The sequence below is a fragment of the Onychomys torridus genome, chromosome 14, assembly GCF_903995425.1.
Source record: "Onychomys torridus chromosome 14, mOncTor1.1, whole genome shotgun sequence".
Lineage (NCBI taxonomy): Eukaryota > Metazoa > Chordata > Mammalia > Rodentia > Cricetidae > Onychomys > Onychomys torridus.
The window spans coordinates 67616052-67629464 of record NC_050456.1 but is presented as its reverse complement, the minus strand read 5'-3'; the positions used below and the strand labels follow the sequence as shown (position 1 = coordinate 67629464).

The following is a 13413-nucleotide window of genomic DNA, read 5'->3' as shown; positions in this document are numbered from 1 at the left end:
ATTATCTCCTGCTAAGCACAAAAGATGACTGATTCATACCTGTGTGTGTGGTTGTCCTTCTCCTCTACCCACTCCCTAAAGAGGTCAAGACAGGCTGCCTCTGAGAGCCAGGGCCCCACAGGAAGGCCACTTCCCAGCTTTCTCCAGAACAGCCCAGTCCCTGCACAGGAGTCTGAGACTGTCTTGCTCAGTTACCTGTATGGACAGTGACCTCAGAGGATAGAGAGGGACAGAGTATTGTTTAATGACAGACCAGGAAAGCCTGGCTGGACATACAGGGATGGCACAGGTCAGAGCTCTCTTTTCCGTGGTCTTGAAGTCTAGATTTTAAAGAGCACCTAGTCAGGCTTGCATGGGAAGCTCTTTTGCCCACTGAACCATATCACCTTTCTTAGAACACTTAAAGCCTACAAAACGCCAGAGAGTTTGGCCTAGGGGGTATTGACATCTCATCCTACCCTACCACACCCCTGCCACCACTCAGTTGTCCAGGGCTGTTGCCCCTGTTTGCATGGCCCTCCAAGGCTCCTGGGAAGGAAATTGCATGGCTCTTACTAGACTAGTGAAGAATTGAATGACAAAGACCGCATTCAGAGCAACTTTTCAGTTTCCTTGCTGATGGGTGTGGCTCGAGCCTTCCGCAGGTTCCTGGGATGGAACTATGGAAAGCAGATGCTAATCTTGCCTTCCAGCCTCCGGGCAGATGTACATGAGTTCATGCAGTGAGTATAGTGTGTCATGCGGGTGGGTGAAGCCAAGTCGAGTCTCACAGCAAGCATTTGTGCACTGTCAACTCTTCCTTCCATATTTGCATAGCCTTACAGGAGTGACTGTAGAAGGACTGGGGTTCACCCTACGAGGCTTGTGCTAGACTGCTGAGAAATACAATAAATCACCTCCTTTTGACAGTTCGTGAAGACCAAGTAACATGGTCGTCAGCTCTAACAACTCCAGATCCCATACATTATGCAGGGTTTAGAGAACTGATTAGGGCCTGACTCCCAAAGCTGTTTCTGTGGTGTTGGTGGGCTTGTTCTTACCTGCTTGGTTTTCCTGGTGAACTGAGAGTAGCGGACCTCATGACAGGAGCCTGTGGTGGAGGTGGCCCTGGATTTGAGTCTCTCAGGAAAGAAAGATCTCTCTGAGACAGTATTAGGTTCCAGCCATCTGTTTCCGGGTTTCTGAGCTGTATTTCTGATGGCAAGAGCACTGTGAGCATGACATACGAGCCTCTGGGACAGGCCGGCTGGGGCATGAAATGCAGGATGCTCGATTATAGAGGCCCTTCTCTTCCTCCCCTCTCCACCTCATCCTTCATCTTGGAAGCCCTGACCCCAGGGCCACAGACCTTCACTAGGACTCCTGGTAGCCAACACAGCCTGGGCTGTGCGTGTTTGTTCTTTGGTTGTTCAGACCAGTGACACAAATTTATTTAAGTAATTTTAGGTAACACACTTGCATGGTACACACTGAACAGGGGGAAAGATGTCAACTGGAAAGGCTCCCTTCGTCCTTGTGCCTCGGTTACCTGCTGCAGACACTGATGCTAGTTCTGGAACCTTCCAGAGGTTTAGCCATTCTGTGCCCTCTCCCCATACCCTTTTCCAGTATCTAGGAGATCACTGTGTGTCAGCCTATGTAGTGCTGACCTCTCACAGCTGCATGGTATAGTTCCGTGGTGGGAAGCATCTTGGTGTCAGCAGTACACTGTGGACTAGTGTCTTCATCTTTTCTCATCCTTTGCCAATGCAGACAGCATTTCAATAAGTATACTGATATATGTTGTTCTGTCTCGAAGGTCAGCTTCAAAGAGTGGATCGATAGGTCAAGCGGTGCACACTCTTTAATTTGGATAAATGTAGTCATGTGACCTCCCACAGAGCTTACCAATTTCTATTCCAGTCAACAGCATGTGACTGTATTTTCTTATCTCCTTGCCAATACTATGCATTCTCAAAACCCTGGATCTTTGCCATTTGGGTGCATGAAATGTGTTTTCATTGGCTGCTCATAGCTTTTGCCCACTTATCTTCTTAGGTATCAGCATCTCCTTTCCACTCAAAAAGCACTTATGTGTTGAGGAAATTTGCTTGTGTGTGTGTGTGTGTGTGTGTGTGTGTGTGTGTGTGTACGTGTACAGACAATGGTGCACATCTATGCATGCACATAGAAGCTAGAGGACAACCGTGGCTATCATTCTACATGTAGTGGCTACCATGTTGTGTGTTTGTTTAATTAAGGCAGGGTCCTTCACAAGCCTGGAGCTCATCGAGTTAGGCTAACTGACCAGGGAATTCCAGGGATCTACCTTTCTTTGCTATCATGTCTGGTTTTTCATGCAAGTTCTGAGAATTAAACTGGGTACTCAGGCTTATAAGACAAGCATGTTGCCAACTGAGCCATCTCCCCAGTCCTTCTGCTTTCTTCGTATTTGCCCCTGATGCCTGAGGATTACACTTCGTCATCTTTTCTTAGAGCATGTGAGCTTCCCATGATACTTAGAAAGCAGCTCCCAGCTTTTGCTGTTTTCCTGAAAGGACCAAGGATCTTATGGCATCATTTGTACTCGGTCTCCCACAGAGAAGGGCAGGAGGGGGGCACCCCCTGTCTTGCAGCAGGGGAACCCCACTAGGCAGCTGTGAGCATGGCATAGTCTTCCTAGGGCAGAAGCCAGGAGAGCTGGAGGACAATGGTGACACTTGATGGTGACACCAGTGGAGCTGAGTGAGCGCTTCTCTTCGGAACTCAGCAGGCCTCACTGTCTGTGGACAGTCAGACAGCTCCAGGAATTCAGAGCCCAGCCAGACCCCTTCCGAGCCAGGCAGCTTCTGGGTACCCACAGTGGGATGGCAGCTAAAAATGCCTTTGCGGTAGGTGGTTAATTTCTGCTTGTTACTTACTAATAATTATAGCTTTCACTCTGGCACCTCTCACAGCCGAAACCAGCAGCTATTCTTAGATGTGCACCATCAGAGCTTCTGATTTCTGCTGGGAATTTGAAGCTGTGACACTGTCACAATTTCCTTAGCCTGACCCCTTCCCTCCAGCTTCTCTCAGCCACCATGAGGAGGAGAAGACAGTTCCTAGACATGTGGTGTTTGGGGGACCAGCCCTGCCCATCAGCCTCTTCTCCATCTGCTGGGGTTTGAGTTAATAGTCTTTACCTTTTGTATAGCTGGCACTTACCAAGCACAATGTGTGGTTCAGATACTGTGCCAAGAACTCTGTGTTGTGACCGGCTGAGTCCCCTTTATAACTGAGGCAGAGTTACCAGGTCACCCATCTCAAGTTGCAAGGCTCACATGTTGGGAGGCCTAAATTCAGAACCAACCTGTGCAGCTCACAGCCCACAGCCCTGCTCAGACATCCAGTTGTTCCATGTAGTGTTGTCGAGTGTCCAGTTGGGTGCCAGGCTCTGCAGTGCAGTGGTCATGGGGACAGACACTCAGTCCCTGCCTTCCTAGGCTCTGCAAATGCAGAACAACGGTTACAGAAGCCAGTGACTTCCATGTGCCAAGTGCCAGGAACAAACAGTGCCACTCCTGTGACCCCTGGCAACAAAAGGTCTTGCCGAAGCAGGAAGCAATAGAGAAGGCCTGCACATCTGAGCAGAGCAGAGTTTGCTTAGCACTGCTCAGGAACAATGGAGAGAGGTGCAGCACCACCCTGCACAGCACAGCTGAGAGAGCCCTGCCTGTAGCCTGAGCTCTGAGAGACAGTGCAGTTCTAGGACCCCAGGGCAGGCAGGGGTCTGTGGCCAGGCTCAGGTCCTGCGCATTAGGCTGTTCCCAGTAGCCGCCTTAGATCTTTGACCCTCCCGCATAGACGCCCTGAAGAGCTAGAAGCTCTGAATGGGGCTTTAAAAGCTCCCTCCAAGAAACTGTGGAATGGGCAGAAGGCGGAAAGGTGGGAGCCAAGGGGAGGAGTTCAGAGTGTGTGTTTGTCATTGACCTCCTTGCTGAGTTGGAATAACTGACTAAAGCAAACTCAGGCCTGTCTGCACTGCGAAGTTGGTTCAAGACCAACCCGGTGCTTCAGTGAGACCCTAAAACAAAACGTAAGGTAAGGGCTGGGGGTGGAGCTCCATGATAGAGTATTTACAGGTTCGATCCCCAGCACGCACATAATTCTGACTCCCACCTCTTGCTAGTGGTAGGACACAGGCAGGTTATTTCTCATCTCACTGAGCAAACAAGGAAGTCCCACTAGGTCACACAATGGCACGCTTGGCATGCAGCACGCACTAATCACTAGTGTGTGTATGTGTGTGTGTGTGTGTGTGTGTGTGTGTGTGTGTGTGTGTGTGTGTGTAAGGGGGCGCTATGCCTGTGTGTGCTGTGTATATGCATGTGTACACTGATGTGTAGAGACCAGAGGAGGGTTCTGGGAGTCTTCTCTGTAGCTGTTGGCTTTGCTTTCTTGAGATTGAACCTGAAGTCCACCATTTTTGTTAGGCTGGCAAGCCAGGAGACCCCGATGGTCTTCTTGTCTCTAACCCACCCCAGAGCTGGGGCTCTGGACGTGTACAAACCATACCTGGCTTTGTACTTGGGCCCCAAGGAGCTAAACTGGCCTGCATGCTTGTACAGCAAGCTCACCCACTGAACCGTCTGCCCAGCAGGAAGAACTCTTCTGAAGGAGGCTGCGTGGTACAATCAAGACACATTATCCAGAATCTAGATCTGCAGGGAAGGAGTGGCTGGGGGCCCAGACAAAATCAGTGTTAGTGGGGTGTTGGACTGCAAACCATCTGCCAGTGGTGCAGATTGGATGACGGGAAGTGTAGGCAGAGAGAGTGCAGCATCCTTGCAAAAAGAATGCCTGTGGATCAGCACAGGGGAGCTAGGGAGGCATGTGGGATGAGAAAGACCGGGGTGTGCAGAATGGCTGGTATAGATGTTGATAACAATTCGGATAACCCAGTAAAGACCTTCAGCATCCTAAAGACAGGAGTTGTGTGGAGGTCAGGAATCCTTTAGACAATGAGAGAGCGGGTGAGGGGGCTCAGAGCCAGCATAGGGTGCAGAGTGGATAGGTGCAAAGAACATAGCTTGTCAGTGTGGTGGCAGGAAGGGGCTCTGCCTTCAGCCTTTGGCTCCTCACATTGATGAGTCAAGATCTCCAAAGGAGTGACTCCACACCAGAAAGTTCCTGAGTCAGAACAGTTGGGTCATGGCCTAGAAAGAGTGGAGTGTCTCACTGGTGGGATGAGGAGCGTGTCTCACTCTCCCACTGAACCCCTGGAAAGGAATCACTCTTGACAGACTAGCACAGCCAAGCAGCAGCATGGAAAGCTGTGTGCCTAAGGCCCCGGCAAAGACATTTGGCTAGGCCATCAATGAGGGCAGGGCCTGGGCTGTGCTCAGCTCAGGGACTGCAGAGCCCATCATTGGGGGTCTATCCCAGAAATGCTCAGGGTGAGGCAATACCACAGCAGAATCCCTACCTCCACTCACTGCCTACTCCTCCCCCAGACAGCAAAACACCAGTGAAATGAGGGATGGGAAGGATGGGGGCTACCTGGGCCCTGATGGCTTGGAAGCATGACCGGAAAGCCACTTGAATTTTGTATGAAAGAGAAAGTTCCAGGGAACACAGCAGGCATGCATTCAGCACCCCAGACTCCCTGTGTGCATCCTGCTAACACATCCCTGCCTTCTGTGGTATCCCTCTCCAGAGAGTCTGGGGTAAAGGAAAAGGTTTGGAGGGATCATAGACTCTGCAGCCTACCTCTGTCTGCCTGTTGGCTTGTTCCAAGTGACAGGGACTAGTCAGTCCTGTGATCTCTTCAAGTGCTGCCTTGAAAGCTAGATCTGCCAGTGCCTAATCCAGGTCATCAGGGATGTCCCTAACAGACTGCTCCTTGGAGGTTCATAAAGGATAGCTTCTGGATGTAGTGAGCCCCCAGAAAGCCCTTTGTCATGCTCAAGCCTCAGAAGAGGAAGCCCTGGAGGGAGGGCAGAGCCACTCCCCTGTGTAGGAGCTGTGTGCAGCGGGTCCTTGTTCTTGTGCTCATTTCAGCCCTTTCTCTGATGAACAGAGCCAAGGGCAGCTTCCGTCCTAATGCTGAAGGGCTCTAAGTAGGCCCTGGGACAACTATCCTCAGAGATTGGGCCAGAGCCCAGGCAGACCTCACTGCTGTCAGTGTGGTAGTGGCATCTGTCTGCCCTTCAAGGACCAAAGCACAAGTGACCTGGGCACAAGTGGGCACAAAAAACTGCCGGCTTGTGGCCATGTCCAGCAGGGTAGGGCACAGCTGGCTCTGGGTCCTGCCAAACTCCTGGAGTGTGAGAGTCCCCAAGCAGAATACCAGCTGCCACAGGGTCTCTGAGGGCAGTGATCCAGGACAGCATCTGTTCTCTGCTCTTCCCCCACAGCTGAGGTCTACATTGGCATTGGAAAGCCTGCTGAAGCCACAGCCTGTACCCAAGAAGCTGCCAACCTCTTCCCGATGTCCCACAATGTGCTATACATGCGGGGCCAGGTTGCTGAGCTTCGGGGAAACTTCGATGAGGCCCGGAGATGGTATGAAGAAGCCTTATCCATCAGCCCCACCCATGTGAAGAGCATGCAACGACTGGTGAGTCTGAGACCAAGGCCAGGATCCCCATTTCCTGGATTGGGGCTCCCTTTGTAAGCAGCAGGTAGCCTACAGCCTCACGCCCACTGCTTCCCAAGACCAAATACAGTTAGCCTATTGAAACATCACATGGCACAAAGCCAGGCAGTTCCTGTGATACCTTGGGAGGTGACAGCACCCAGCCACAGCTGTCTCAACTAAGGTCCTACTGGGTGCAATGGAGCATTAGGTCAGCAATCCAAATCACCCTGTGGCTCTAGGTTTGAGAAGGACAATCTTAAGTGTTGGTCACCATCACTGCCATCTGGGTCCTGCTCTGCTTGCAGCAGCCACCTTAAGGGAGTATCCATACCAGAGATTTCAAAGGCCTTACTTTGAGGGAGCTGGAGCCTCCAGTTTGTCTCCAGCAGACTGGCCATTAGGGAGTAGCCAATTATAGGAAGGGAGGGGTGCCTGTGTTACAGAGAGGGGAGATGTCTGGCTAGTTTCCACGGCATGTATACCTGTGGCAGTTCAGAAATAAATATGCCCTGCTACCCTCCACCCCTGGGGATAGGCCATCTTTGAGAGGCCTTAGAGTAGGCCACTTGCCATCTTGGTATCATTCCAGAAGTTTGTGGCCATCAGGGATGTGTCTGGGTTGCCCTCCCTAACAGAGCATCCCGTCTGTACCTCCTCCGTATGGGATTCTGACTGAACACAAGGGTCTGTGTTATGTTCTACGCTGATGGAAAGCCACAGGGCCCCCTCTGGACCAGTGTGCCAAGCTCAGTTCTGAGGTCATTTGGTTCTTAGTAGAGGGCCTCTCTCTTTAATAGGCCACAAGAAAGAGGACTGCCTTGCAGGAAAGGTGAGATAGGTGTCTTTCACATCTGTGGCCCTCAGGAGTTCATGGCCGTCATCAGACAAACCTGTAAGATAGGATAGGGGCACTGGGCATAGAATCCTGGGACAGAGATCAGGTCCCAATGGTGTCTGTCACTCTCTTTAACTCCAAGAAGGACCCAGAAGCTCTCTGTGCCTCAACATCCCTTTTGCAAGGAGTCCTGTTAGACTGGCTATGTGTCTAGGCCTAAGAGGATGTGGTTTTGTAACTAGCAGTAATATGTACTCAAAGGATCCTGTCTCACCGTTTCTGAGCAGTGCTGTACAGTGTAGGGACTGAGCTATAACTGCTGGCTTTGGGTAGGACAGTGTTGATGAACTGAAAATGCAGTTTATGAGGTAACTTGTGCCTGAGGGTTAGTTCTGAACCTGAACCTGAACCTGGATTTGTTGTTCAGGAACCCTGGCATTTCTGTGATTTGGGCAGCTGCTTACCCAGGTGGGCTGTGTGAGCGCTAACCAAAGTTCCTGAGTAATGAGCCAGCAGAGTTCCTGGTGCCTAGTAGGTGTTCATTAAATAACAGCCAGAGGCAGTCATTTTCAGTTTTAAAAATAAATCCAGCCTTGTAATAATTACAGTCACTCACTTTTTTTTCAGATTCCTTTTATGAGCACTCTGTAACTCGATGCAGCTTTATAAATTACTTCACATATTATCCAAACATTAGTCTGTTTGATTAAAGATATTACCTGGCTTTTAATTTTTGTCTCTCTATTGAAAGAGGGATGTGTCTTCAGGTCTCCTAGCTTTTGTTAGGATGTTGCAGAAGAATTAAACACCAAGTGCCCAGGCCTTATTAAAAAGAAGTAGCATGCTTCTAACTCGGGCCTATGAATTATTTAGAGAAGTGTTTCTTGTTCATCCCCAGGGGAACACTTGAGACAAAAGATCAATAGGAAAGTCACCCCAGGAGAGGTCTCTGCTTTCCCCTTAGAGCTTTTCAAGCCCCCGCTCCTGACAAGTGTTTTCCTTTCTGAGGGGCTAGCCAGGTGGCCAGCACAGGGGAAGTGAGACAGGCCTCTGAGCCTCACCAGGCCTGGAGACACTATCCACCTCGGTGGTCTTCCAGTAGGGACCCATAGTAATCACAGACCCACAAGGCCTTTCTCTGTGTATCCTGATGTCTTCAGTAAACACCCAGACTGAAGGCAGGCTGGGAGCAGCCAGCTTGCAAAATTGGGGCAGTTCGGCTTCTCCAGCTCAGCAGCTTTGCCCAGTGCCGGTGCTCAGGGACTCCCAAAGAGCTTGCAGGGCGCCTTCCAGGTGATCTTGTACATGATGCTCTCCAGCCTTGGTTTTCCTCTCACCCTGCCACAGTTGAGGGCAGATCTTCCTTCTGGCTTGCTGGGTCTTCTAGTGCCTGCAGAGAGTCTCTGGAATCCACAGGCCCTTCAGCCCTGAAACATCAAGGCCTTGCCCCAGCTACTTAAAGCAAAGCAGCTTTTCAGTGTCTTAGAGATCAACAAGATGGCTCACACTTTATTGCAAGGCCAGGGCTACGGTTCTGGACAGGTCTGGGCTAGATTCCCAGTGCTCTTCTTACTCATTCATTGCCTTTGGGGCTTTGAGGCGGATACTCCTTTCCTGTGCCTCAGTTTCTTCATCTACATAACTAGGGAGAATGTTAGCACCAGTTGCTCTTAAAGGCTAACCACACAAGAGAGCCAAACCCTTTTGTTGGTTCACATGTGTCTTCTGCCTCACAGGAACCAGGCTAGTCTGTAAGCCCCTGAGCTCCTTAGGAGCAGAGAGCAGAAGACTGGGGAGGAGGTGAGGCTCCAGGTTTATGGGCAGCAAGAGGCAGAAACAATGATGAGCACTGAGTTTCCTGGTACCCAGAAGAGAGTGAGAGCAGCCACGGGCCAATCCATACCACACTGCCACACCAGCGCCAAGAAAGGTTAGGAATAACAGGTGAAGGAACCATCATAAAACCAACTGAGAAGGTCCCAAGATAAGGGACTATAGGAGGCAGACCTAGGACAGGAAGTTTGCCATGGCAGCCCCCATGTTCAGAAAGAAGAGCAGCTGGAGGGGTGGTCTCCGAGAGCTTTTGCCTGACCCAGGTGGAGTCTGCACAGGGAGAGACAGACGGGCTCGGGCTTGCACCGAGAAGAGGACTCCCTAGCTAAGGGTGTGAGTAGTGCAGCCACACACTGTGCGGAGTGCACATGTGTCTGCATCGTTAAAAGCAAAGACAAGACATAGCTATCGATGAAAGTAAAGTGGAAAGTCAGACTTGAGATAAATGTAAATTAAACCCAAGGGAAATGGATAATTTCCTAACAGTTACAGCCTTTGTCGGAGCCTCACTTCACATACAGTGAAAAGGAAGGAAAAACAAAGGTGTTGTCTAGTAGCAATTAGCCCAGGCCAGGAGGCAGGGGCTGAGTGTGGACAGTTATTAAGCAAGCAATAAGTTCAAGAGACTAGGAATTGCAATGTCGTGGAGGAATTCTCAAAGTGATCAGACTTTTTCCCAGAAGGCCTAAAGGGATATTTTCAATGTTAGTTTGCATAAATGTATAAATTTGCACTTCTTTGCTGGCTATGTTAAAAGTCCTTTAGCTCATGGTACCTTCAACACATCAAGGAAACATGGGCCAGCTTTTCCCAAAGCAGCCATTCGGTTTTGAGTGGGGAGAAAAGAGGAGGTGTGCAGTGGTGGCCAGCGGTGGCCTCCGGGAGAAGACTGTCTGGGCTTTGCAGGCCAAGGACAGGCATAGAGACTTGGTGCATCCAAGGACACAGTTACCAGGACAGGAACAAATTCTACAAATAGGGACATCTGGCTGCCCTCCGATCGCATCAGTCTGGGCTTTTGAGGGCAATGTGTAAGATGGAAAGGTAAGAAAGGAACAAGGGCTTTCTGAAGCAAAGGTGGAAGGCAGCCAGGAAGGCTGTGGGGAGGGAGTTGTTAAGACCAGAAGGGAAGGTGTTGCTGAGCAACAAGCAGGGACTGTGAGTGTCAACAGGAGGCTCGGCCTGCCTCTGCTGAGCTTGACAAGTCGAGAGAAAGGTATGAAACAGGAGCAGATGTGGGGCCCATCCAAGGTCTGATGGAGTAGACAGCATGGGGGGGTGGGGCACAAGATGCCCAGAGCACAGGAGAGGAGGGAACTAGAGGAGCAGGGAGAGCCACAGCGAGGGCCAGCAGGGGTGAGTGACACTGATAGCCAAGTGTGGAGTCTGCCAGCAGCAAAGCCTTTTTCTCTGATCTCAGATGAGCACAAGGTGCTAGAGTCCTGGACACACCAACAGGCACCGAGACAACCTGGGGCTGCTGGTGTCTAGGTCCTTTGTCCCTACCACTCAGTGACCTTCACAGACAGCAGGAAGGTGAGCTTAGCTTCATAAGAGTAGAGTTGGGAACTTAAGAGAAGAAGACAGAGCCTCCGAATAGTAGGAGTGAGTCCTAGAAAGTGGAGTACTGTAAAGCCGTATAGTCTGGGGGCCGAATGGAAGAAGCTGGGGTGAGGCACAGGGAAATGAGTGGCCAGTCCACCCGGTCCACCAATGAGATGTCCAGTGCCTCTCAGCTTCAGCTACGTCCTCCCATATAGTTTCCAGGCAGGGGCATTTAGGTTGTATAAAAAGGAAGAAAGATGGGGGAAAAAAAACAGATCAGGACCTCAAGTTCCTTCCGGCCAAGGCAGAAAGAAACAAGGCCATTTTGAGCTTCTGACCAAGCCCGGAGCTAGAACTGCCCCCTTGCATGGTCCCTGCCCCTAAGACTGCCTGGTCAGTTGCTACCTCCCTGCTCATCAACACTGCCCCCAGTGTTCAGCAAACAGGGAAGACCAGCCCAGCGGTCCTTTAATCCCAGCTCTCGGGAGGCAGAGCCAGGCGGATCTCTGTGAGTTCGAGGCCAGCTTGAACTACAGAGTGAGTTCCAAGGAAAACCAAAAAAAAAAAAAACCAGGAGGACCAGCACAGCACACCCTCTAGGGGAATGAGCAGTCCTCTGAGATAAGGGCAGGGCAGAGCGAGGCTGTCAGAGGTGATGCTAAGAGATGAGAACATCAGACTGAAAGCATTCAAGGATCCACCCATGAATGTTGAAGCTCCAAGACGTAGCCAGGAACTAGAAAGGGACAGGGAGCCATTGTCATTCAAAAAGGACAATGAGATTAGGAAAGTACTAGGCTTCTGAGGTCCCCAGAGGAAGACAAGGGATGGGAGCCTGGCCAACTGTAGCTGTCTGCTTACAGGTCACATTGCTCGGTGTAAGAACACACTTTGGGGTCCTATCAGAGGTGTATGTAATAACTAGCTTTGGTTAGAGCATGGCACACATGTTTGTCTTCTGGGGGTGGAGTGCGAGGCAAGGAACCTGCTTAGTTGGACTAAGATGTCCTCATGCTAAAGGGCTCAGACACAGACTGTCCTTGAGGGTTTCCCTGACTCTCACGTTCTCTGAAGCATGGGCTCTGGACTGGCAATAAGTCCATAAACTCCAGAGGGAGTGTGTTAGTAGCAGAAAGTGGCAGGAACTGGTTAAGATGCTGGGAATACCCCATGCTGTCCTATGTGCATGGCAGCCTCCACAACACAAGATTTGCTGGGATGTGTCGTCTGCCTTCTACCCAGACTTTCAGTTCTTTGAACAGTTCTTAAGGTGTTGCATCAAAACAAAGCTGTCCACATACACTGTTCTAAGGCAATGGCATCTCTCCTGAAGTTTCAAACAGGCCTGATGTCAGAGCTCTCTGAAACTGGCTTCGGATATCACTAGGTATTTGTTCAATAATCTACCCTTTTATCCTGTCATACACTGGCATCATGAAAATTGGTGTTTTCCTCCCTCCATCTCTGAAGGTGTCTGTCTGTCCCCTGAGCTAAAGGAAGTTGCATGTCTCACAGTTTATTAATCAAAAGTCTGTCCCCCAGACTGTTGGGCCTGGCAGCCTGTGCTCCGATGGGTCCGATGGGCCCATCACCTGATGAGAGCTCTGTGATACCGACACAGCTCTGGATTACCTTCTGACCTCCCATCTCTCCTGAGGGCTGCGTCTGCTCCCTGCGTTGGTCTGGCTAAGACCCAGGCACAGGTATGCTGCTGGAGTAGACTCAGGCCCGCCTCCTCAGAGGCAGTCTCTTTCATCCTGTGTCAGCTTCCTTCCCATGCATAGAGAAATGACTGACAGCAGAACTGCCCAGAGTCAGCTAGGAAGGCTCTGTCATCTATGAATTGATGTCTTTTGTCTGTGCCCCTAATAAGTCTGCAGGCCGCTTTGCTTAATCTCTCCACTCGGTATAGCTGGGTTTAAGCTCATGGTCCAGAGAGGGGAGAGGGCTGCATTCTAGCCGAAGGGCCATCTTTGCTGTGTGTTGCCTCTTCATTCTTTGTAATGGTCCACAGGGTACTTTAGCTACTTTGACACTGTAAGGCCTTTTCAACAAATAGTGCTTAGCCCTAAATTTCACTTTTTTTTTTCTCTTGGTTTTTCGAGACAGGGTTTCTCTGTGTAGCTTTGTGCCTTTCCTGGAAAAATGTCACTTTTAATATACAGTATAATTTGGAAGGTTATATGTCATATCCAGTATCACACCATTTAGTGAAGTGGAGAATTTGTTGTTTCCTGGAGGGGAAGCAGCTCTCGGTGATCTGCCATGGTCACACTGTAAGTCAGAGCAAACAAAGACAAAAGGGGAGTGCCATCATGTAGGAATCCAGATCCTCAGTGATAGTTGACAGTGGAGCAGCTCCCAGCTCCGCTGCCTTTTGCCTTGTTTCGTTTTGTTATCTGAGGGTTTTGGTTTGGCTTGGTTTGGTTTGGTTTGGGCTGGAATTTTTTGGACTGGATGTTTTTAGTATTGAACCTAGGATCTTGAGTATGCTATGCGAATGCTGAGCAGTTGAACTATATACAACTTGTAAAGTTCCATTTTCTCGCGGTAGATAGAGTACCTGTAGTGCCCACATGTGTTACTGTATAGTTCAGTA

General features: G+C 50.2%; 1 protein-coding gene across 5 annotated transcripts in view; it reads left to right on the top strand.

Moving 5' to 3' along the window:
- Positions 1–13413, top strand: part of Ttc7b (tetratricopeptide repeat domain 7B) — a 214079-nt gene that overhangs the window by 180897 nt on the left and 19769 nt on the right. For all 5 annotated transcript variants that reach the window (XM_036205761.1, XM_036205759.1, XM_036205760.1 and 2 more), the window contains one exon: positions 6378–6580. In XM_036205761.1, the coding sequence (XP_036061654.1) occupies positions 6378–6580 (203 nt within the window). The remainder of the gene's footprint in view (positions 1–6377; positions 6581–13413) is intronic.